The sequence below is a fragment of the Mangifera indica genome, chromosome 11 (genome assembly GCF_011075055.1).
Source record: "Mangifera indica cultivar Alphonso chromosome 11, CATAS_Mindica_2.1, whole genome shotgun sequence".
NCBI classification, from domain to species: domain Eukaryota; kingdom Viridiplantae; phylum Streptophyta; class Magnoliopsida; order Sapindales; family Anacardiaceae; genus Mangifera; species Mangifera indica.
The window spans coordinates 6,711,996-6,736,584 of NC_058147.1; the positions used below are offsets into that span (position 1 = coordinate 6,711,996).

The following is a 24,589-nucleotide window of genomic DNA, read 5'->3' on the forward strand; positions in this document are numbered from 1 at the left end:
GATTCATTTAACAGCTAGTCATGTTGGCCCAAGCACCATTTTGCATACTTATCATTTGGCACCAAATCTTTAAAGCCGTGTGAACAAAGGAAAAAAGGAGAACATTCAAATTCTTGATCATACAAAGAACCTAATTCTCTAAGTCTGGTAAACTTAAATCAGTTAACAATACAGATTTTGCCAAACTTTACCAGCAAAATCTTTTTGCCTCTTCACCGAAAGCTAGTTCTGAAGGTCGGCATGTTCTTCCAAATCATAACACATGTCATGTTTTTATCAATGGAAGAATCAAATTTGTAAGTTGTTTTTTAAAAGTTTAATCTTAAAATGTTATCGAAGCAAACTTAAATCTATGCACTCTTATATACGAAAGTTTCTCTTTTATCATTCAAACTATCATACGAAGACAATATTTTATTTTATTTTCCTTTTGTTAAAACGAGAAAGTTTACATCAAAACATGACTAATTTTAAATCTTTGGACAAAGGCCAAGACTAACAATCAGTTTGGTTCATATGATAAAGACTGAATTTTAGACAATCCCACTTATTTTCAGCTGAATATCGGCAACATATATTTCATGGTTTTACTTAAACTGAGGAGAAGCAATCAGCATTGCAAGAATTTAATTACATAAAATATGTGGTTTTCAATGTCTCATCGTGAGAAAATTGCATTACTCAAATTCTCTAAGAATGAATGACTTAAATTTCAAGAAACTAGCAATAGGGAAAAAGCTCCAGCTGTAACCCTGTGCTTAATAGTTAGGTTACTTAGAATTTAATAAGATTAGGTTGTCCTAATAACTATTCCTTTGATTAATTAATATCCACATCATATAATGGCATGCCCTTAATTTGTTTTCTAATAAGATATTTTGCTGTAATCTTAAATGATAAGTAGTTAATTAAAAGAGTAATATTATATATATAATTTTTGTATATAATTTTATATATAAATAATGACGTATCATTATATATTTGGATGATGAAAAATTAAAGATAAAATTATACCCAATTAAATAATGATATATCGTTGTTTCTGTACGAAAGTTATATAAATAGTTTTATCTTAATTTAAATACCTAATAATTATCATGGTAATTCTTGTTTAAAAATAGAATTAATTAAACAAATTCTACTCTGTAAATCTATTAGTCCAATAACTAAATTAACCAAGTCATTAAAGAACAATATTTGAAGGCAAAAGGATATATTGATTGCGCTTAATTTGGCATCAAAGGCGGCACCTGAGCTGTTCTCAGACAGATAGAAGCCCAAGTACATTGGACAATGCATTAGCCCATTCTTTCAAGCCAGAGCCTAAATTTTTTGAAATGAAAGTCTCATAATTTTATTTGTAAAGATGGGACTTAAAACATGATTGGTTCTCGCTCAATTACTTAATAATGGAGAAGAGAAGCAATGTTAATTTGTCCAGAATCCTGTGGACCATACAACTTGATCCTCAAAATCCAATGGTACTCACAACCCAAATTCTCTTTATAAATTGAAAGATATAAAATATGTAACATTTGTTTAGAAATATATAGATTTTTGAAAAATAACTGTCAAAATTGGCGTTTCTCTTTATCTAAACAGGCATTAAAGACAATTATTCCTACTAAAATTGTGTGTCTCTCTCTTTTATTTTAGAAACACATTTTTCCAATAATCATCACTATGAAATAAATATTCTTCTTATTGGAGCAAACGTTCCATCAAGATAATTAATCTCAAATCTATAGATGATCGTTTATCATCAAGAGTCGATCCTTCCCCTTTTGTCTTACCCTTAATATAATTTAAAACTTAAATTATCACATTAACTTAATATGTAACATTAAATCACCCTAATATCTTTAATTATGTCTGTAGGTGTTACATCAAAACTTTCATGATTTGCAAATGATCTGTTCTCGGGTTGACTAATTTTATCAGTAGACTATTGCTTGTTTTCTGAAAATTTTCATAATATATCACATTCTGCATGTAGGTGTTTATTCAAACTGCACAAAGCACGATAAATTTCCTTTCTTTGCACATGCCTGGTGTCTTTAGCTAGAAACTCATGAACCCTATTCGCAATTTGAATTGAGCTACAGCCAGGAACTTTTTCCACCCCATATTGTCTCATTGCCACTCTGAAGTTTGAAAACTCTTTCCACTGTCCAGCTGCTGCACTCAAATTTGAGACCAACATTAAATAGCCAGGATTTGCAGGCTCCTGATCCAAAACTTTTTTGCCCACTGACTGTAACATCTCCCCACTTCCATGAATCTTACAAGCACCAAGCAGCGTGGCCCAAATGACAGCATTTGGTTTCAGATGCATGCTTTCAATGAACCTGACTGCTTCTTCTAACTTTCCTGCTCGAACAAGAAGATCAATCATGCAACCATAATGCTCAATTCGGGGTTCAATGTTGTACTCCTCTACCATCTGTTTGAATACCCATTTTCCCTCTTCTACTAATCCTCCATGTGTACAAGCTGATAAAACGGAAATGAAAATGACATGATCTGGTTTAATATCATCAAATTGCATCCTATAAAACAGATTAAGAGCTTCCCTACACTGCCCATTAATGGCTAGGCCTGATATCATTGTTGTCCATGAGATTATACACCTGTTAGCCATCTTGTCAAAAACTGCTTTTGCACTTTCCACATCACCACACTTTGCAAACATGTCTATCAAAGCATTTGCTAACGGATTTGACAATTGAAACTTTTTTATTTTAATGTAGGAATCAATCCACTTCCCATGTTCCAGGGAACCCAAATGAGAACATGCAGAAAGCACACTAATCAAAGTTGTGTGATCAGGCTTGCATTTGCCTTCGGTTAACATTTGATGAAATACATTAAGACCTAGATCAAACATGTGGTTATTAACATAACCAGAAATCATAGCATTCCATGTAACCACATTTTTTAACGGCATCAGATTAAAAAAGTTATTTGCAGATTCAAGATCACCAATCATGGTGTATCCTGATATCAAGGCTGTCCAAGAAACAATGGTTTTCTCTTGCATCTGATTGAAAATGCACTTTGCAGCCTCCATATCACCCATTCTCGCATACCCAGAAATCATGGAGTTCCAAGAAATCTCATTTTTCTCTGGCATCCTCTCAAAAAAAGAACGAGCCAGCTCCATATTCCCCAATTTAGACAGCCCCGAAATTATAGAATTCCAAGTGACAGTACTCCTTTCAGGCATAAAATCAAACAACGCCATTGCACAATCAATCTGCCCATGCTCCATATACGCTCCAATCATCAAATTCCAAGAAACGACATCTCTTTCAGTCATTTCTTCAAATACCCTCCAAGCTAAACCCGAACTCCTGCCACATTTTCCATAAAAATCCAAAAGATTATTCTGCACAAACACACTAGAACAAAACCCCATCTTCACAATCTCACTATGAACTACTATACCACACTTCAAGGCCTCAAATGACTCAAAGCATTTCAATATAAAACTAAAAGTATAGCTATTAGGTGTGACCATTGATGCCTTCATTTGACTGTAAACAAGCAATGCATCTTCGAAAGTTTTCCCTATAAAGCATTTTATGATTGTATTGTATGAAATGGTGCTGGGGTTTTGTAAGTTTCGGAATATTTTGAAGGCGTACTTCAGTGTATCAAGTTGTGAGGAGAGACTGATGAGCTTGGGCAGTATAAAATTGCTGTCTTGTAGATTTTGAATCAAAATCTGAAGATGGGTTTGTCTCACTTGCTTGATAGTTTTGCATTTTTGTAAGATTTTGAGAATTTTTTGTTCCATTTTTGTAGTGACCGTTGTTTTCAAAATACAGTTAGCCCAGTTAAAGGAACTATATGAAGAATTTTCAATCAGCAGTCGAATTCCCTCGGTGACAAATGAAAATAACAAGTATGTCCCAAAACCCACGAGTAATAACAAGTTGCCCCCAACAAGAAATCCACCAAAACCATCCAAACTTTCTCAAGCAAAACTCAGAGTATTTCCCAAATCAGCCTAGTTGGTCTCAACTCATAAGGAAACACCTCTCTCAAAATTCACCTGAACTAGTTCTTGGCATATATAAACAAATTCGCCTCAAAGGGGCCTACATTTTAGGTGTAGTTCCTTTAATTTCCAAGGCTTGTGGGTCTTTATTGAATCTTGATTACGGCAAAGCTTTGCACGCCGAGTCAATCAAATTTGGGGCTGATTTTGATGTGATTATTGAAACATCATTGATCGATATGTATGCGAAATGTAACGATATATTCACTTCACGTCAAGTGTTTGATTATATGCCTGAGAGAAATGTTGTTACATGGAATGCAATGATTGGTGGGTATTCGAAGCATGGACATATGAATTCTGCATCAGTCTTGTTTAATCAGATGTCTAGTAGGACAGAAGTGAGTTGGATTGAGATGATTGATGGGTTTGCAAGAAGTGGGGATACGGTTAAAGCTAGATACTTGTTTGATAGGGTTCCCCTTGAATTGAAGAATGTGGTGACTTGGACAGTGATGGTTGATGGGTACACAAGCAAGGGAGAGATGGAGGCAGCTAGGGAACTATTTGAAGAGATGCCAGAAAGGAATTTCTATGTGTGGTCATCGATGATTTCTGGGTATTGCAAGCGAGGTGATGTACAGGAGGCTAAGGCTATGTTTGATAGAATCCCGGTGAAGAATTTGGTGAATTGGAATTCACTGATTTCTGGGTATGCACAGAATGGCTTTTGTGAGGAAGCCCTGGAAGCTTTTAGCAAAATGCAAGTAGAGAGGTTTGAGCCAGATGAAGTTACTTTTACAAGTGTTTTATCAGCTTGTGCTCAATTAGGTTCTTTGGATGCTGGAAGAGAAATCCACAGAATGATTAATCATAAGAGAATAAAGCTTAATCAGTTCATATTGAATGCATTAGTTGATATGTATGCGAAGTGTGGGGATTTAACCAATGCTAGACTGATCTTCGAAGCAATGGTGCATAGGAACAATGCTTGTTGGAATTCTATGATCTCCGGTTTTGCCATGCATGGAAAGTGCAAAGAGGCTCTTGAGTTTTTCACAAAAATGAAGTGTTCAAATGAGAAACCTGATGATATCACATTTTTGTCGGTTCTCTCGGCTTGTGCCCATGGGGGTTTGTTGATGAAGGCTTGGAAATCTTCTCCAGGATGGAGAAATATGGCTTGGCAGCACGCATACAACATTATGGGTGTTTGGTTGACCTTTTGGGACGTGCAGGAAGATTAAGAGAGGCTTATAATTTAATTAAAAAAATGCCGATGACACCAAACAATTCAGTCTGGGGGGCTCTACTTGGAGCTTGCCAGGTTCATGTGGATAAAGATATGGTAGAGCAGGTTACAGAAGAGTTAGCTCGATCAAATTACAACTTCAATACGGGTGATGATTCTCATTATGTGCTGCTATCAAACATATATGCGGCTTCTGATAGATGGGAGAGGGCTGAAACTTTGAGAAAAATCATGAAAGATAAAGGACTTCAAAAAATTCCAGGGCGCAGTTCAATTATGCTCAGGGACACTGAGCAACAGATTTCTGCGAGTAGTTAGATGATAGGTTTCAATTCTCAATTCTATAGTTTTTAGAATTGCAGTTCTGAAGATATTCAGCCCTCGAAAATTTTCATTCAGTTGAAAAGTTAGCTTCTGTTAGTTAAAGCAAGACAAGATCTGTACCTTTGAAATGCTAAATTACAATCCACAGTGCTGTAGATATATAGACTTCTTGTAACTCTTACAGAACTTTTATCCAAAACGATGTTAATAAACAAAAATATAAAATTTTCCTTTGAACTTAATTTGCTCTGCAAATACACTCTCCATTCTATACTGTGTTAAAAGTAATATTATGAAATGATAATAATTTTGAGATCCAACTAGACAACTCGAAATGACTCCGCTATCCTCTTCAAATCCTTGTAGTGCCTCTTCCATTGAAGACCTGCAACATACAGCAACATCATAGTTTTTGCCTCCACAAATAAGAATTCTTAACTTATGATACAAAGCTGTGAAAGTAGGATAAACAAACCGTACCACTTCCAGTTACACTGAACATGTACAAGCGGTTTCCAGCAGCTGTTGCTGTAATCAGCACATGAGGTGGCTCCAACTCGTATTGGTAGTATGTTCGCCCTGAATGTTCAGCCACATTCACGCTTAAAACCTTCCCCTCTACATTCTCCCCTATTACTTCCGGTCCAAATGCATAAATCACTTTCTCTGGAGATCCAATCTTTTCAATCGTAGCTTTATCACCAAGATCTATACAAAACACAGAAAATAATGCTAAAATGTAAATCCTTAAAAATGTGGCAAGATAGCTTGTTCTCATTAATTTTGTAGTCACATTGTTTCAGCTCATAAATGGTTAAACTTATCAAGTATGCGATTTCAACCAGAAACAAAAGTTGGCATAATAACATTTAACTTACTATCAGCAAATCTGAGAACAGGTGCCACAATGACAAACAAGCGCCCTTCCTTTGGACTGGCAAATCTCAAGTCAATCTCTGTGCCACCTAAATCCGCGATTGATACTGGAACCTGTGGCAAAGATAAACAGATGACTCCGAGGAATTTATGATGTTATCAAAAGAGAAGAAAAAAAGGAACTCACAAGAACAAATAGAGTATAAAGTCGAAAGCTAAAATTATAGTGCTAACTGCTAAGTCTTTAGCTCAGGAAGATTATTACCTCTTCCCATTCTTGGGGCACTGAAAATACGTAAGGAATGATTGGACTCCACCCAACGCCATGGCCTCCAGATTTATCATCTGGTCTGCGATAAGTCCTCCAGCCTGTCTGAGCATATAGTTTTCTTAAGAAGGTGACCATTGCTTCACAAATTAAAAATGGGAAAAGAAATAGCAGCTTGACGTCATCATGTTAAACAAAGTTTCAAGCGATGGAGCAAAAAATTCCAATTCTGAGCCATTCGCTGGCTATGCCCTTGCGTTGCCAATCTAACAACTATTTCAAGCTCTGTTTACATCTTTAATCCCAAACCACAAATACACAGATAGATGATATCAAGAAAGGTGCTAACAACTATTAACTCCGATATCACAATTCTAGATGTCAAGACTAAAGAGATTATAGAATTAAAACCAACCTTGTTCATCTGGCTCAGACAAGCCGGGTATCCTGCCTGCTAGAAGGCCTTGTTTGACAACAGCGAATCCATCTCCTGGAAATCCCAGAATTGAAGAAGAAATCAAAGAAGCACCAGAGACTAACACTGATCTTCTCTTCCTCAATTCACTTCCTCTTGAACATGCAACGCTAATTTTAAACCTTGACAGCCTCCTTTCAGTCTGCGGATAATATCTCCAACTACAAGAAAAGCTACAGCTTGTGAACAGAGTTGTTCCCATTCCTCTAGAAATTCTATCGCTTTGCTTTCCTCCAGACTCCTCTTGAATTTTCCTTTGAGTTTGTCAAATAAATAAATAATCAGTTAAAAGTGAAAAGAATTGTTTTACATTTTTGTGGACGTGGTTCCTTTGTTTTAGTAGTAGAAGATCTGTGGCCTGACACGTGGCACTAAATAGCATGTTGGGCTAACCCGCCCACTTGAAATTCGCTGTACCCAGTTAGGCAAATCGTTTCCCTGTGTTGCCCCACAAACAATTCTTCCGAACCAACTAAAGATCTACGAGAAAATGAGCAACCAAACAATGAAGACGAACTAGAAAACTTTATCAAAACCTTTAACCATTTAGTGACGAGGAGACTTGAACGAAATACATAACGAAATTATAATCAGCAGCTCTATTACCATTAACCATTTCTTTCACTGTATATAAGAACTTTAAGCTGTCTATACAAGATTAAATTTGTAAAATTTATAAGAAAAGAAGAATATAATCATCAGTCTACCAGGTGAAATGTAATCTATGACATCGAAAGAATTAGTGGCACCACAGGAAGCTAAAGACTTTTAGCCCTGTATTCAGAAAGTTGGAGTTGTAACAGAACTGCGGCAATGCACAGCGAAACAATACAATAAAGTGTGGATGCAAATCATGTTCAAGGCAATGGCACAGGAAGTTTCCAGTTGGTGAATTCAACCAAGTCTCTATTCACTATAGTTCCATTATGCAGCCAGAATGTCTCAGCTGATAGGTGAAATTGCCTCACTTTCCTTTGAAGTTCCCACAATATTCCTTGCATTGCAGAACATGGCTCTGATTCAGGAGCGTAGACCCATAAGCACCTTATTTGTCTACCATGGGCTATCATCCGCTCGATATCTTCATCTGAAGAACAGGTCCACAGTTTAGTTGTATGTTGCTATAGAGTAAAAATGTGAAGCAAGAAGCAAAGGCCTGAAACTGACCTGGTATAGAAGCTAGATAATCCAAAAGTTGGGGACCAATATGAGTGGATGGCCATTTGATTGATATCTGGCTGTAGTCAATCACATTCTGGAAAGGAAATTCTGCTTCATCTGATAAATAACAGGGACACACTCCTGCTCAGAAGAAACCATTTCCATTATCTAAATTGATCAATCAAAAGATTTAGAGGAGAGAAAACAATTGGTGAAGAGAGAGAGGACAGACCACAAAAAAGGACTCATAAAACCTAAGTGTCCATGATGACTCCCCACGTGGAGCAAGACAGAACTTGGCATTGTGCAGGTGTTGAAAATATTCCATCCTGTTGAGTTTTTCTGGGCCTTTGAACTTTAAATCTGGAGATTCCAACTGTTTATAATATAAATATGCATATTTTTATCTTGCTTAAAAACATAAAAAGTAAAAACTATCATAATTCAGAACTTTATAGAAGAATCGATTTTGCTTAAGCAACCTATGTATAATAGAGAAAAGACCAATTTATGGGAAAAGAAAAGGACATAGAAGATTTTTTATTTAAATGATTCCGTATTTAGGCAGTAACAGTAATCAAAGAACAAGTCAAATACAGTAGCCACTACCACGAAAGTATACAACTGAGCATTGTCAATTTCATTGTAATTCCTCATCATAGAAAATCTGTTTGTGATTCAACTACTCTAATAATTTGTGATGTATTATGATCACAATTTTTCTATTCTTTCTAAAATTTCCAGTATGAATATTTATCCCACCTCAACGTCAAAACAGCAAGATGATCACAACATCTCATGCATAGATGGTTTTTCATATTTCAACTTAATCCATAGAAACCAAAACTAAATAGAAGTAAAATTTGGAAAAAAGACTTCTTGATTCAGATGATCAGTTAGGCTATAAGAATGACATACCTTATCTGGATATTGATTAGCAAGCTCAATCAACCGAAGACGACCAGCTTTCCCCTGTGCACGACCTAAATAATTGGCTAAATACTTCCTTTTTGATAGAGGCAAAGGCTGGACTAAGGTAGGCCCACGTTTCGTCATCCCATCATCAACATTTCCAGGAATGATGATATCTTTCCATGTATTAAAGGCACTGGTGTCTCTTTATCAGTTCGATCCCCCTGCACTTACACATAAACCAACAATCTTTTGTCAAACAATAAGAGAGCAGGGTAGTAAAATCGGAGCCAATGCACAGTACACATTACAAGGAACCTACTGAAAAGAAAAACTTCAATACTGAGAAGCTATGCCAGGCCCAATACAGGAATTGTATGAAAAAATGAAAAAAAAAGGTAACAGAAGAGGAAAATAACTCATATTGAAGCAAGTCCATGTCCAAGGATCAGAAAGAAAATGCCACAATAAGACAATATCATTCACTCTTTCCACAGTGAAGCAACAAATTGGAAAGTCGGAAGTTCAGTACAGAATCAATTGCTAGGCCATAAGGAAACCATTACAACCTGGACATCATACAAAAATAATGCCTGCTACAAGAACTAGTGCAAGAGCTAAAAAGTAAGAAACCAGATTCAGCAGCATAACTTAATATCTACGACCAAGAGAACCCAAATTGATGAGAAGGATAATACCTCAGGAGTAAGAATTATGGAGCGATTTATGTATCTTGCCCAAGATCTAAATAAGTGAGCTCCAGCACCACTACAATAGCATAAAAACATGAAAATTTGTAATAATTATAAAGAAAAATCACAGAATATGAATGAACAGTAGAAGAAACCATAAATTGAATATACACATGCAAGTGGTTAGCAATATCACAACAACAAGAATAAAGGAGATCATCTTGTACAAATTAAGTTCTTACAACAAATCTCTCTTAAAAAATTACAAAGCTAAGTTTTTGCTTACGTGAGACAAGTGATATGAAGCAGAAACAAATAAAAACACTTCAGCAATATAATAATACAAGTTCAAATTCAGTTATAAACTAGTAATAACTTAGGTAAAGATAAATTCCTTAATGTATTAAAAGCAAAAAAGAAAGACATATTTCTTTTTCCTTCTCCTTCATTATTATTTACTCTTTCCAGAACAATATATTATTATAAACATCTTTGACTTGGTCTCCACTTGTGCTGATGCATTTGCACAGACTCAAGCTTATACTGCTTTCATATTACATTGAAATCAATAAGTTTTTACTAGGAGTTGCAACAACAAGAGGATCATTAACAGGACTTCTCTAAGTCATCAAACTGCCACAAGTTGTCTTGCCTCAACAGAAACAGCTTTAAAAAAAATTAGAACACACACAAATATGCACTTTATTTAAAGAAGATTTCCAAACTAACTTCCCCAAAATTTTAGTGAGATTCTATCCCAAAAACTCTAATGCTCTGCAAAAGATCTTACCAGTTGAGCCAGCTAGAGTCAACAGGCACAGGATGCACTTACACCAATATTACCATTAAGTCATCCATCTTAGATTGCCAAAATAGAAAAATGACAGAACCCAAAGAAGCATACCTTGGGAAGATGAATATGTGGTCACGGCCGCCTGAAAGCCTAAAATATGGCATTTGCCTTAAGACCTGAAAACAAAAGCTTTAACAAAATGACCACATAACAATTCAACATTGAACAATCGAAAAATTGAATATTTTTACCTTGACATAGGTTTGGTTAATCTCCTTATCGTTAAGACCTCCCATCATCCTAACACACTTTACATACGCAGGCACAAAGAATAAATCCGCTTCCTCTTTCTTCATCGTTCTAAATCTCGATTGTAGGAGTAGCTATGTATTTTAACCTACATAAACAATACAACACTCAACTATCACGAACTTACACAAACTAACGCTTAACGAGAATGCTACATTGCTTGTATACCAATCGCGGCAACATTACTGTTTTCACAATATTCAACTAAATATACACAACTACTACAATTGTAAAGTAACATTTACCTTGTTTTAGCTATACAAAATTAGCTCAATTAACTATTGTTAAACACTGACTTTAACGAGCATCAAATTCAGCATAAAATCCTAAGTTTTAGATATTCAAAAAGTTTTCAGAAACTACTTGAGTTCCCCACTGGCCTTTAACGCAGGAATCAGCGGAGATGGCTCCATCACGACCGTACAACAAAAGTTTTAAGCCGTCAATCTCGTTCTCGTCGTAGATGTAGATCTTCAGGGACATTTGGGAGCCGTACCCTCTCTGAGGCCAGGAAAGAGATCCTCCGCCGTCGGATATGCGTAGGAGGTTTTGAGGTGATGAATGATAGCGATCGAGTGACGAGGAGTAGTTGCAAGGAGAAAGTGTTTGGTCGAAGAGTCTGGTGAGAACGAAAGTGGCGGCTACTAGAAGGATGGCGCCGATCTGGTGCGTGCGGGTGCATGGACTGTGATGGTAAGGAGTGAAGATTCGTTTGTTGTGTATGCTTCCCATTTCGCTTCCTCGCTAACTGAAGGGAGCTTCCAGGAGGTGAAGTGGTTTCGGCAAGAATCAAACGACAGCTAGAAATACGAGTAGTAAAAAACGACGTAGTTTTACCGAAATTGAATTTGAAGTTTTAATAGTGGCGAATTACGAATTATAATTTGAATTTTTTTGAAAAAATCAAAATTTTCGTTCGTTAATTGATGGTGAAATAAAGCACAAAAGTTTATTAAATACATTTTCCATATTTAATAAGCCAAGTGGTTGTTTAACTTGTTTGTCATATTTCACTCCTTCATTTATACAACATATTCTAACAAACACTAATTCTTGTTAAACTACTAAATTAAATTAATTAATCAATGTTTTATTCTGATTTGGGCTTTAACCCACTTACGAGTCAGGTCACTTGTTAATTCGCCCAATTCTCCTTTTTTAGTGTTAAATTGATATATATTTAAAGATAATTTTGTTGTTTTTATTTTGTACAAAGACCTAAATGATATTTTCTGAAAATAGTATAAAAGAAGATAGTTGAAAAAAAGAAAAACCTAAGTACCACCACAAAAACATTAGTCAACGATCTCTTCTCTTATAATTCTTTTTAACGATGAAATTATTATTTTTTATTCTTCCTAATATTGGTCTCATCATTTTTAACAATTTATTTGATGTGAAAAATACTTAAACCACTACCATATAAACCCTAGAAGTTTTTGGTTAATCATTGGAGTGAGGAGACCTTTCAAGCAAGCATGATACATTTTCACATAATTATTATGTAATTGTAAGGTTATGTTTTATTGCTTATGTTTCTTTTATAAAGGAAAGGAGTAGGAAAAATAAGACATGCACATCAAAATGATCTATGCTTCCTTACAAAACAAATATGGATATGCTTTTTCTCATGTTGAAGTTTGGATTGAATCTGGAAAAAGAAAGAATGGAAAGCAAGATGAGTCTACTACACAAGACATTATTGTTATTGTTACAAATTTAATTGAAATAATTTATGATCACAATAGAATGATATGAAATTTATGTAATTGAGATTTTATGATAATATCAAAGGAGAAATGGAAGCCACAAAGGAAATTGAGAAGGTGAGTGTGCTTTTATTAATGAGAGAAGCGTATCTCAAATATGAGAGATAGAGGGTATTTATATAAGAGTTTCGATCTGATTATCTCAAGATATTTCTATATTTTGTCTTAATCTTATAAAGAGCATTAAACGCTCTTCTTCACTTTTACATAATAGAAAAATGACTATTTTTTATTCAAGTTTTAGTTGAAATTCAAAATCACATCTATGACAATTGAAAAACCTAAACTTTTATCTACAACTAAATTTATGTTAATTTTTTTTAATTAAAAGTAAGGGTAAAAGTTTATATTAAAAAAATATAAAATTTATTACTTCCTCCCTCCCCCTCCTGAGTTTTAGAAACTAAAAATTTCATTATTGCTTAAAATTTTTAAACTTTGAAAAGTAACACTTTCACCCCTAAACTTAGGGTTTCCATATTTTTCAAATTGCAGTTGCTCCCCAAAACTTTTAAAAAAAGTAGTTTCACCTCCACTGTTCAATTTCAGCTTCTGGCATCCATTCTAACATTCTCTTCAACCTCCTCTTTCTCCTTCTCCTAAGTCGACGATAAAGGTCGTGCGATAAAGAGATGAAAATCCGGTGTGATGAAAAGGCAGAGATCTCTTCATCACATCATTGTGCAATGTTTCTTCGTTGCACAACCTACTATTAGATTAGGAGAATAAGGAGATTGAAGAAAATGTTGAAAGGAATGCCGAAAGCTAAAGTTGAATAGTAAGGGTGAAATTGTTGTTTTTGAAAGTAATCAGAGACAGTTGAGTTTGAAAAATATGGAAACCTTGGATTTGGGTTAAAATGTTATATTTTAAAGTTTAAAAACTTTAAGTAATAGTGAAATTATTAATTTTTAAAACCTGAAGGAGAAAAAGTAATAAATTTTATATTTTTTTAATTTAAATAGTAAAATGATCATTTTATCCTTACTTCAAACATAAAAAGTTAATTGAAAATTGGGTCATAAATAAAAGTTTGAGATTTTTAACTATAATAAATATAATTTTAAATTTGAGCTAAAACTTATATAGGAAATAGACCTTTTTCCTCCCATAATTAGCCAAACTTTCTTCCTTCAGCACATTACATTATAATTAATGTGCTCACCCTGGCTTAAATGAGTTCACATTATGCATTAATTGAGTTGATTTGGTGGAAAGCCATTAAGATTCACGACAGTTGCAGTTTTATTGGGTATTTTTATTTCATCTATTTTTGTATTTTCTCTTACCTAATTTCAATCACTTAACCTTCTTTCTACTATTTTAATTAATTTTAGGCCAAAGTACTATGTCCCACCTAAGGTTTAATGAAAAAACAAATTACCACCATTAACTTTAAAATTTTAAATATCTATTTATATTTTAAAATTAATAATTAAAATTTAGGGTAAAAATATCATCAATAAAATTATTTAAAAGATTAAAAATTTATCATATTTTTTTCTAAATTTAAAAATCTATCATTTTCCTTCAATCCAATGTTTGAAAATTGATCAAATGTCTCATAGGATTTTCTTTTCCCTTCCCTGATGACAACCTCAATCCCGATCAACCACCAACCTTCATTTTATCTTTCTCTCTAGTCGGAGATCAAGCTAAATCATGCATTTTAGTAGGATAAAGACAAATCATCTTTGTCCAATCGTTTTGGCTAAAGATTAATATGTTTTGGCCTAAGAAGAAGAGTCTGAGAAGGTTAGCTATCAGAGATAGTCACTAAAGAAAGAAAAAGAAAACCTAAGGAGAATTCAGTCACTTTTCAAATCTATGGTTGAGAAAAATTGTTAAATTTTTAAATTTAAAAGAGAATGTGATAAATTTTTAATTTTTTTAAATAGTTTTATTAAATAATATTTTTATTCTTATTATAATAGTGAATTTTAGTAGATAAATGTATATTGAAGTTTTTTAAAGTTAACAGGTGAAAGTTGTCAGTTTACTAAACATTTTTATGCTTTGGCTTTAATTTATTTTTACAGTAAGACAAAAGTAGGCAGAAGGCTCAAATAGATAGCCCCAATACCCAAGTCCTTTCTTCAGCCTTTTTTTTTTTTTTCAAAATAAAATTAACAGACTTCTAACATTAGCCACAGCGGAACCATCTTAAGACTTGGAATCACCCTAGGGTTTTTTTTGTCTTTCTTCTTTTTTTCACACAAATCTACAATTAAACCAAGCCTTCATTAACTTTACTTACTCAAGACTCACCTAAATTATCAGCCATGCCTCGCCGAAAAGGCGAAGACGAAGACGAAATGTACGATGACGAGTACGACGACGAGCAAGCCATGGACGACTTGGAGGATGAAGAGGAGGAAGATGATCGCTCCAGTAAGAAGCGCAGGAGATCTGAATTCATTGATGATGTGGCCGAGGAGGACGAGGACGAGGAAGAGGAAGATTATGACGATGGGGATGAAGATTACGGCGGCGGAGGCGGCGGCGGGAGAAAACATAAGGCCAAGAGACGGACGGGGTCGAATTTTATCGATTGGGAGGCACAAGTAGATAGTGAAGAAGACGAGGAGGAAGAGGAAGGGGACGACGGTATGTGTTCTAGAATTTGAGTGAAATGAGTTCAGTGGAAATATTTGTTCTTTTTTTGGTTTAAGTATTTTGCTGGATGGTATTCGAAATTTAGTGGAAAGAAGGTTTAGTGATTGAAATTAGGTTAGAGATAGTGAAAGATTGTGTAGAAATTGATTGGTTTGTAAATTTTGGGTGGAGGTAGGGTTAAGTGATGAGGATTAATTATGTGAAACTTCATGATGGAATGGAAAGTAGAAATGAAACAGTTAAGGATAGAAAAGTTTTTCATTAGTTGTTATTGATTAGGAGCGTGCTTTGAGGAGTGTTTATAATTGATGATATTTTATAAATATGATAAAAATGCCCTGAAGAATGGTTTGTTGAGTGCTTGTTGATATTTGTGTTTTTGTTATGCAATTGTTAATGATATCCGGATTGGTAATTTAGAATTTAGGAGGTTGTGGTTTGATAACTATCATTGCATATGGTCATTGCTGCCTTAATTAACACTTTTTTTTTCTTTTTGGATTAACAGTTGCTCTTTATTTTTTATTTGTGTGATGAATAAGTGGTATTGCTACGATTGATTTGGAATATGGCTTCCAATTGGGTGACTGAGATAATTTGCTGAGCATCTATAGAAATTTTGCTGTTGTACAGGCGTGTGAAATTAATTTTGAGTCATGTCTTTAGAAATCAATTTTAGAATCGAAGTTCCTTGAGTCATGTCTTTAGAAATGAAGCACGAAATATTTATGTAAATTAAATATAGGAGTTGAGTTGCAATTATAATGTCTTTTGGATTATTTTATGCTTGAATGAGTAGTGTAATGGATAAAACTTATTCTTTATTTATTATAGAAGAAGTGACGGATCTGTTTGTATTGACGTTTCTTAAGCATTTACATGTCTGTCATTTGATTTGAAATTTCAATGGCATAATCCTCATTGACTTGTGGAGTGATGGATTTCTAATTTGAATATTTTTCTTATGGTTCTTTCTCTTACAATTACAATTGACTTGTTTATTTTACATCTTCCACAATATATAGGTTAACCTGAACTTTATGTATCAGTTACGGCTGCATGTTGTAGTAGCTATATTCTGGACTCATGATTCTATATCTGCAAATTCTTTTATTATCAGGAAGCTATTTGGTCTTTGATATTGATCATGATGCTTAATACCCCTTTTGGGTGTGTTTTCTTGATATTTTCATCCTTCCATTTCTTGGTAAAATTTTCACCAGAATCATTGGATAACTACTTTCACGGTTCTGACTTTTCAGCTTTTTGGAACTCGTTCTTTTAGATTTTTATAGATGACAGCTATGTAATTACAGTATAGATTTTTCTATAATAAATTAGAAATTAGAATGCATGTGTCTCTTTTAGTCACTTAAACCATTTTTTGTTTGTTTCAATAATTGACGTTAATAATTATAATTTAACTTCTCTTGTGCATACACTGAAGTTTTCTGTTTCTGTTGATTCTAGTTTTCAATCAGCTTATTCCTGCTTTTTCTGAAATTGCTGATTAATTTATTATGGAAAATGCAGATTTCATTGCTGATGGTGGGGCTGACCTACCTGATGAAGTTGGTGGTCGAGGGATTCATCGTCGTCCACTGCTGCCTCGGGAGGATGAGGCAGAAGATGTTGAAGATCTTGAGAGAAGAATTCAGGCAAGATATGCGAGATCAAGTCACACAGAATATGATGAGGAGACCACAGATGTGGAGCAGCAAGCGCTTTTGCCATCTGTTAGGGATCCAAAGCTGTGGATGGTTAAATGTGCGGTATGGTTATAATTCTGATGAGGTTAAGCTGATGTATCTTGCATTTATATTGTTAATTTCTTATTCATGTCTGCTGAAGATTTAGGTTGGGGAGGCATATCATGTTTAACTGTGTTCTTTTATGTTAGATTGGCCGTGAACGAGAGGCTGCTGTCTGTCTAATGCAAAAGTATATAGATAAAGGAGCTGAGCTGCAGATTAGGTCTGCTATTGCACTTGATCACCTGAAAAACTACATATACGTTGAAGCAGATAAAGAAGCCCATGTGAAGGAGGTATATCTTTTCTGCTTTAAACTTATTCTGGTTTAATGGTACGATGTTATTGAAGTTTGATCTATCATTGATTGGCTTCTGAATCAGGCATGCAAAGGTCTGCGAAATATATTCTCCCAGAAAGTAATGCTTGTTCCTATAAGAGAAATGACTGATGTGCTTTCAGTTGAAAGCAAAGCAATTGATCTTTCTAGGGATACTTGGGTCAGAATGAAGCTTGGAAGTTACAAGGGGGACCTTGCTAAAGTATGATCTGTACCCTATATTCTCTGTGACATGCTTGCTCAATCAGAATTTTCTAATTTCTAATTTTTGTGTTTTATAGGTAGTTGATGTGGACAATGTGCGACAGAGAGTAAGGGTGAAATTAATCCCAAGAATAGACTTGCAGGCTCTTGCAAATAAGTTGGTATGATATTTGTTACCTTTTTTTTGGGCTATTTCCCTTTGATTGGTATCATAGTTGTTCTGGGTCCTTGTGTATGAATGAATCAACAAAATGTGAATTTAGTCCAGTAATGGCCTTAGTTATGACAGGTATTTTTCCCATCTAGTGGACTTTTGATTCTTTTTGGGAACTTGGTTGACATTGGATCTTTTCACCTTTAACTGACTTAATTAAAAGTTCATAGTTTATTATTAGAAAAACAAAGAATTATTAAAGAAAGGAAAGTTTTCATATTGATTGCATAAATATACTTGCTATTGTTGGGTTTCATTTTATTTGTTGCTATGTGGACTTTTCTTGGAGTAGGTGTTGTTGTATACTGTTTATAATGAAAATCTTATTTTGGGACACAGGAAGGTAGAGACACTCCAAAGAAAAAGGCGTTTGTCCCTCCTCCACGTTTTATGAATGTTGATGAAGCTAGGTACTATTAATTGTGCCCTTTCTAAATCATCAAATATCAATTGTCTTTGTAGCATAATTCATTACCTGTTGAGCCCCCTTTTTTCTGCTTTATGTCAGGGAATTGCATATACGCGTAGAGCGTAGAAGAGATCCAATCACTGGTGATTATTTTGAGAATATTGGTGGCATGCTGTTCAAAGATGGATTTTTGTACAAAACAGTGTCAACAAAATCAATTAGCACTGTGAACATAAAACCAACTTTTGATGAATTGGAAAAATTCCGAACACCTGGGGAGAATGGAGAAAGTGACATAGCTAGTCTTTCAACTTTATTTGCAAACAGAAAGAAAGGGCATTTTATGAAGGGTGATGCAGTTATTGTCATCAAGGGAGATCTCAAAAATTTGAAAGGATGGGTTGAGAAGGTTGATGAAGAGAATGTACATGTCAGACCAGAAATGAAAGGACTTCCAGTAAGAACTTATTAGATACCCAGTATCTTTTTCGCTGGTTATTTTTCAAAAGTATTTTTTTACTAAGTGAGGGCTAACAATTGTTCTGCTTACTGGAAATTGATTGGTCTTTTTATGGCTGGCTTTCTGCAGAAAACTCTTGCTCTTAATCAAAAAGAACTATGCAAATATTTTGAACCTGGGAATCATGTGAAAGTTGTCTCTGGGACGCAGGAAGGTGCCACTGGCATGGTTGTAAAGGTTGAACAGCATGTTCTGATCATTCTATCTGATACTACCAAGGAACATGTGAGAAGCTAACTCCTGTCTTCAGGAATAACTATTTTAATGGAAATGTATTTAAAATAATAATACTAATAATAATATATCTGTTCTCTTCAGATCCGTGTGTTTGCTGATGATGTTGTGGAGAGCTCTGAGGTTACCACTGGTGTAACAAAAATCGGGGACTATGAGCTTCATGATCTTGTGCTATTGGAGTATGCTCTTGCTCGTTGATGAGTCAAACGATTGATAATCAGTTTTTCATTTGTTTCTTATGTGCCTTTTATCTTGGTGCAGTAACAATAGTTTCGGTGTTATCATACGTGTGGAAAGTGAAGCATTTCAGGTCAGTGCTGTTACTTAAAGCCTAACCGGCTATTCTCTTTGAGCTTTCTAAGCATGTTACATTTTGTCCAGGTTTTGAAAGGAATTCCTGACAGACCAGAGGTTGCTCTTGTTAAATTGAGAGAAATAAAATACAAGATCGAGAAGAAATCAAATGTGCAAGATAAGAATAAGAATACTGTCTCAGTGAAAGATGTTGTTAGGATCCTTGAGGGTCCATGCAAAGTAGGATTCTCATCTCTAATTTGCCTCGGGTTGCTATTACTGTAGTTTATGTAGTTAACTGGTTCCACATTTTACCTTGTTAGGGCAAGCAAGGTCCTGTAGAACACATATACAGAGGTATTTTGTTCATCTATGATCGCCATCATCTTGAGCATGCTGGCTTTATATGTGCTAAATCTAGTTCTTGTACTGTTGTGGGTGGATCACGTGGCAATGGCGATAGAAATGTACGCCTTATATGCTCTTACTGTATACATTAAAGTATTGTTTTGGTTAAAATTTTATATGTAGGTTTTGGCTCACTTGTGTTTCAAAATCTTTCAGGGTGATGCTTTTAGATTTAACAATCATAGACCTCCACCTCGTGTACCCCAATCCCCAAGGAGATTTTCTAGAGGGGGCCATCAAAATGACTGTATGTTTCTTGATGATAACCACTTGTTTAACAAACTTTTATCATCAGTTGACTTTTTCTTACTGAGTTGACACTTTTTGGGTCAAAGTACTGTGGAATAATTTTTCACCTTCTGCTTGAATGGTTCAGATGGAGAAAGGCAGAGAGGTGGAAGAGGAGGGCATGATCCTCTTATTGGAACTACAGTAAAAATTCGCCAAGGCCCTTTCAAGGGCTACCGTGGGCGGGTTGTAGAAATTAAGGGACAATCTGTTCGTGTTGAGTTGGAGTCACAAATGAAGGTTGTTACAGGCAAGTTTCTGCTCTTGTGGGCAAGCCTGATCTCATTTCTTTTTCCTGGTTCTCTGTATGGACAATTGACAATTGTTTTATGTGCAGTTGATCGTAGTTATATCTCTGACAATGTGGTTGTTTCAACACCATACCGGTATGTAGAGTTATGTTTCAGGTTGTTATATATTGTCACAATTTTGGAAGTCTGATTCTATATCTGATTGTGCTATGCCAGTGATGCTCCTCGTTATGGTATTGGAAGTGAAACTCCAATGCATCCCTCACGAACTCCACTACGTCCTTACAATACTCCAATGAGAGATGCTGGAGGTATTGTCTTTTAAATCTTCTTGATCTACTGCTTTCCCATAGAATTTGGATGTATTCATTATTGGCCAGCATATTAGGTATATTTAATTATTTCCTTAATATATCTTGCAGCAACACCGATTCACGATGGCATGAGGACACCAATGCGTGACCGGGCCTGGAATCCTTACACCCCAATGAGTCCACCAAGGTTTTGCCTTAAAACCTGATCAAATTCTGCATTCTCCTTGATCTATTTTATTTACTTATCTTCTAGGATTTTACATGTTGAAAACAATGGTAAAATTAATTAACTTTTGGTATCTCAATAGTTCTGAATTACTTGTCATTTTGGTAAATTCAAATCATTATCATGCCACCACATTGTAACACAATTTACAGTATGAAAAAGCACCTGAAAATGCATCTGAAGGTGAAAGGATTCATTGCTTTTAATTAAGAAATGTTGTGTGCAATGCAACTTTAAAAATATGCAGAATTGTTATCATGTTCTAAACCTTTATATTCATTGTATTTAAAGGGTTTGTGAGTTCTCAATATCATTGATTGTTCTTTATAGCACTTAATAGTTTTTGAGGCATAGGGAGAAGAATAATACAGATAGATAATCAAGAATTAGAAAATAGATAAAAGAAGTATAGAAAAAGAGGGAGAAACTACATCAATAGAAGAGGAAGAACAGGAAGAATATAGAAAAAGATTTCATATTAAATAGTTTTGAAAACAACTTTGGAAATCGTTTACATTGATTTGGAGTTTTTGTACACTTTTGTATATCATTCACACCATTTTGATAGCATTTAAGAGACGAAAAACAATTTCAATATCAGAAGTCATGGATCAAATACACTCTTTGATAACTAGTAAAGATCCAAATCTTATTCCATAATAATCATCAACCCCATAAGATAGCCCATTCCTATTAAAGCACGAAACATTGAAATTACATGGTTTATATAGTTGAAATAGAACTCTAAAAAATACTACTCCTATTTCAACTGCATCAGTATCCCTTATTTTTACTGATGGATGATCTTTGGAATTGTCATGATAACAAACAGGGATAATTGGGAGGAGGGAAACCCTGCTTCTTGGGTAACCAGTCCACAATATCAGGTTGGATCTCTTTTACAATATGGCTGTAGCCACAAGATAAAGATTTCACTTGTTCTTTGCTTATATATCAAAATTGCTGTTGTTTTCTTCCAGCTAGATAGTCCACCTTCAATTGCTTATGAAGCACCTACACCTGGTTCAGGATGGGCTAATACTCCAGGTAGTGACGCCGGAACACCAAGAGATAGCAGTTCTGCCTATGGTAGTTTTATCATTATGCTATATTTAATTTGTTTTGGTAATTTATGTTTGTTCTTAGTGTGAATGTAATTGATGTCAAGTTTTTGTTGCAGCGAATGCTCCAAGTCCTTACCTGCCATCAACTCCAGGTGGGCAACCTATGACACCAATGACACCAGGAACTGGTGGTCCGGATGCTATGTCTCCTGTTATAGGTGCGATCAATGGTTTCCTCCCTTTGCAAGTATAAAATTGTGGGATGTGAAGGATTAGATTTCTACTTACATATTCTCCCTTTCCTTATTTAATTGATATTCTAGTGCAGATTATACTTTATGTTAGGTTTGTATTAACTTGCAAATCTTAACATGTCAGTCAAAACAGTCAGCATACTAAAATTGCTTATTTATTTCCTTAGGGAATAAGGTGATCCATTATCTTTCTTCCCTAGTCATTTGCTGCTTAAACCCATCCAATTAGAATTTAATGAAGCTCAGAAAAGATCTTATCTCAACCAATTTTTATCGGGTTACCAAGTAGCTGGATTTAAAAGTGTCATTTCAAAAAAAACTGATGTGGTCCTTAAGTTGATGTACTCGGTTCACGTAGCTTAATTAAGGAGCTATCTTGTTTCCTATAAGATTGAATTTAAGCTTTTGGTTCTAGGTACTTCATATGCTAAACTAAGCTTTAAGTCCACCTTCTTAGGTGTTTGACTCCATAAATGGAAGATGTTTGGACATGTTATTTTTTTCATTGGGAAAAGCCGTCTTGTTAGTGAAAACTCTTGAGTTTTTGTTATTGAATTCAGGGTTTTAATCGTTATGACTAAATTGCAGGATCGGACAATGAAGGACCATGGTTCATGCCAGACATCTTGGTTAATGTACGTAAGTCTGGAGAGGAAACTGAAATGGGAGTTATCCGAGAAGTGCTTCCAGTATGTATTCCAGTAACACTTGTAGCTTAAAATTTTGCTTGTAACGTAGCTTCAGTCTACACATTGTTTAAACATTGATCCAAAAATTGTCTGCTTAGGCAGTTCATTAATATTGAAAGTCTTCCATAAGCCAAGAGTTTATGGTTTTCCTTTTCTCTCATTATTGACATTTGTTTATGAATTACCCCAAAATTAGTTTTTGGTGGTTAGAAGTTTAGATTAAAGGCATCGCGAAAAGCTTATAAGGGAGCTGTCCTGCTGTTTATCAGTTTTAAAGGATCAGCTCAAACAATTTTTTCATATTATTAGAATAATTTGATTTGATATGATAAATATAGCAAGGACAAGCACAGATTCACTGGCTTCTCAATGGAGAAGCATGCACAGTATTGAGGGATTTTGTGTACGTATTTTTAACCGAACTCTGGTATGTTGCAGGATGGATCTTGTAGAGTGGCGCTTGGTGCGAGTGGTAATGGTGATACAATTTCAGCCCTTCCAACGGAAATTGAAGTAGTTGTGCCAAGGAAAAATGACAAGATCAAGATCATGGGTGGCGCACTGCGAGGTGCGACTGGGAAATTAATCGGTGTGGATGGTACCGATGGGATTGTAAAAGTAGATGACACACTGGATGTTAAGATATTAGACATGGTTATATTAGCAAAATTAGCCCAACCATAATAGGCCATTAATATGGCAGTAAACCAAAATTCATAGTGTATATTTTTCTTCATCCTTAATTTTGAGTAAAATTTTGAGGGAATTCATAGTGTATATTTTTCTTCATACTTAATTTTGAGTAAAATTTCGAGGATTTAATCCCAATAACGAAAGCACGCTCCCCCATTTTAATTTATTTTTCCCCCTTTCCACTGTTTCAATTTCATTCCGCCTTGCAAATATAGCGTTTATAAATGAGCAAAAGACCTCTTGGCTGTGGGTTGGGCGTGACACGGCCGAGGTTTGCACGGTAATAGGTTTGGGGAATCGGGTTGGCTTACACAAATATTAAAAGTCCACGGTATGACCTGTGTTATAACAGGTTATGTCATGCTGGGCTTCTCATGGGTGGTCTATGGCTTGTAACAGATTAACCCATTATTTTTTCTATATTAACTTTTGATTTTCTTATAATATTAACAATAATTTATTATTATTTTTTAATTCTCTATAACATTGATAAATACTTTTAGATTTCTTGTATTAATTATTTGAATTTTCTATATAATAATAAATAATTAATAAATATTTTAAAAATTGAGTACAATGTCGGGTAGGAGAAACTTTACAACCCAAGTCATAATTTGCAACACTATAGACTGGGCCCAAAAAAGGAGGGTTTGTGCCAGGCCTTGGGCCGACAACCCTCTTGACACCTCTATCCCTGCCGATGCTGAAATTGTTCCCACATTTTTTACCAATTGATTTCAAATATTGTATTGGAATTTAAAAAGAAAAGTCAAAATATATAAGAGCAATTTTATTATTAAAAATTGAATGTGAAATGTTCTTTTACTAAGTTCTTGTTTAGGTATAGAACTTGCAAAATTTTTTACCCTAAAATTATAATATCTCTAGTTTAATAACCTAATTCATTATCGTATGTAATATTTCTGGTTTAATAACTAGTATATCATAATTTTATTTTTGACTATTTAATCAACTATATTTTA

At 34.7% G+C, this 24,589-nt stretch overlaps 5 protein-coding genes across 7 annotated transcripts; 2 read left to right on the forward strand and 3 right to left on the reverse strand.

Annotated features, from left to right (window-relative positions):
* Positions 1 to 1,755: 1,755 nt before the first annotated feature.
* On the reverse strand, positions 1,756 to 3,802 carry LOC123229383 (pentatricopeptide repeat-containing protein At1g08070, chloroplastic-like). Its single transcript, XM_044655161.1, has one exon. It carries the CDS (start codon positions 3,797 to 3,799, stop codon positions 1,970 to 1,972), a length of 1,830 nt encoding a protein of 609 aa, XP_044511096.1. The 5' UTR covers positions 3,800 to 3,802; the 3' UTR covers positions 1,756 to 1,969.
* On the forward strand, positions 3,803 to 5,738 carry LOC123229384 (pentatricopeptide repeat-containing protein At3g21470-like). The gene is given in 2 exon segments (XM_044655162.1): positions 3,803 to 5,143; positions 5,146 to 5,738. Coding segments are annotated over 2 exon segments (1,677 nt in total). The 5' UTR covers positions 3,803 to 3,894; the 3' UTR covers positions 5,574 to 5,738.
* Positions 5,695 to 7,474, reverse strand: LOC123229385 (psbP domain-containing protein 4, chloroplastic). Of its 2 annotated transcripts, none has more exons than XM_044655163.1 (5): positions 7,139 to 7,474; positions 6,721 to 6,824; positions 6,458 to 6,569; positions 6,060 to 6,287; positions 5,695 to 5,964 (listed from the first exon to the last, which is right to left on the reverse strand). In XM_044655163.1, the coding sequence occupies exons 1-5, from the start codon at positions 7,398 to 7,400 to the stop codon at positions 5,900 to 5,902; spliced, it is 771 nt and encodes a 256-aa protein (XP_044511098.1). In that variant the 5' UTR covers positions 7,401 to 7,474; the 3' UTR covers positions 5,695 to 5,899. The 2 variants fall into 2 exon arrangements, with proteins under 2 accessions (XP_044511098.1, XP_044511099.1); XM_044655164.1 differs by having other exon boundaries at positions 6,721 to 6,828; positions 7,139 to 7,281.
* Positions 7,475 to 7,800: 326 nt separating this feature from the next.
* LOC123229386 (probable glucuronosyltransferase Os01g0926400) lies at positions 7,801 to 11,920 on the reverse strand. Its single transcript, XM_044655165.1, is given in 10 exon segments — positions 7,801 to 8,285; positions 8,366 to 8,497; positions 8,588 to 8,735; positions 9,278 to 9,477; positions 9,480 to 9,495; positions 9,970 to 10,039; positions 10,868 to 10,932; positions 11,008 to 11,141; positions 11,144 to 11,153; positions 11,429 to 11,920. Coding segments are annotated over 10 exon segments (1,374 nt in total). The 5' UTR covers positions 11,798 to 11,920; the 3' UTR covers positions 7,801 to 8,055.
* A 3,046-nt stretch (positions 11,921 to 14,966) lies between these two features.
* LOC123229786 (putative transcription elongation factor SPT5 homolog 1) lies at positions 14,967 to 23,690 on the forward strand. 2 transcript variants are annotated; one of them, XM_044655733.1, is made up of 22 exons: positions 14,967 to 15,441; positions 16,984 to 17,222; positions 17,351 to 17,497; positions 17,585 to 17,743; positions 17,823 to 17,906; positions 18,299 to 18,369; positions 18,468 to 18,825; positions 18,958 to 19,113; positions 19,207 to 19,304; positions 19,387 to 19,435; positions 19,507 to 19,659; positions 19,743 to 19,886; positions 19,984 to 20,074; positions 20,204 to 20,365; positions 20,453 to 20,501; positions 20,583 to 20,677; positions 20,789 to 20,867; positions 21,739 to 21,793; positions 21,887 to 21,953; positions 22,087 to 22,188; positions 22,813 to 22,913; positions 23,352 to 23,690. In XM_044655733.1, the coding sequence occupies exons 1-22, from the start codon at positions 15,117 to 15,119 to the stop codon at positions 23,595 to 23,597; spliced, it is 3,030 nt and encodes a 1,009-aa protein (XP_044511668.1). In that variant the 5' UTR covers positions 14,967 to 15,116; the 3' UTR covers positions 23,598 to 23,690. The 2 variants fall into 2 exon arrangements, with proteins under 2 accessions (XP_044511668.1, XP_044511667.1); XM_044655732.1 differs by having other exon boundaries at positions 14,969 to 15,441; positions 21,887 to 21,995.
* Positions 23,691 to 24,589: the final 899 nt, after the last annotated feature.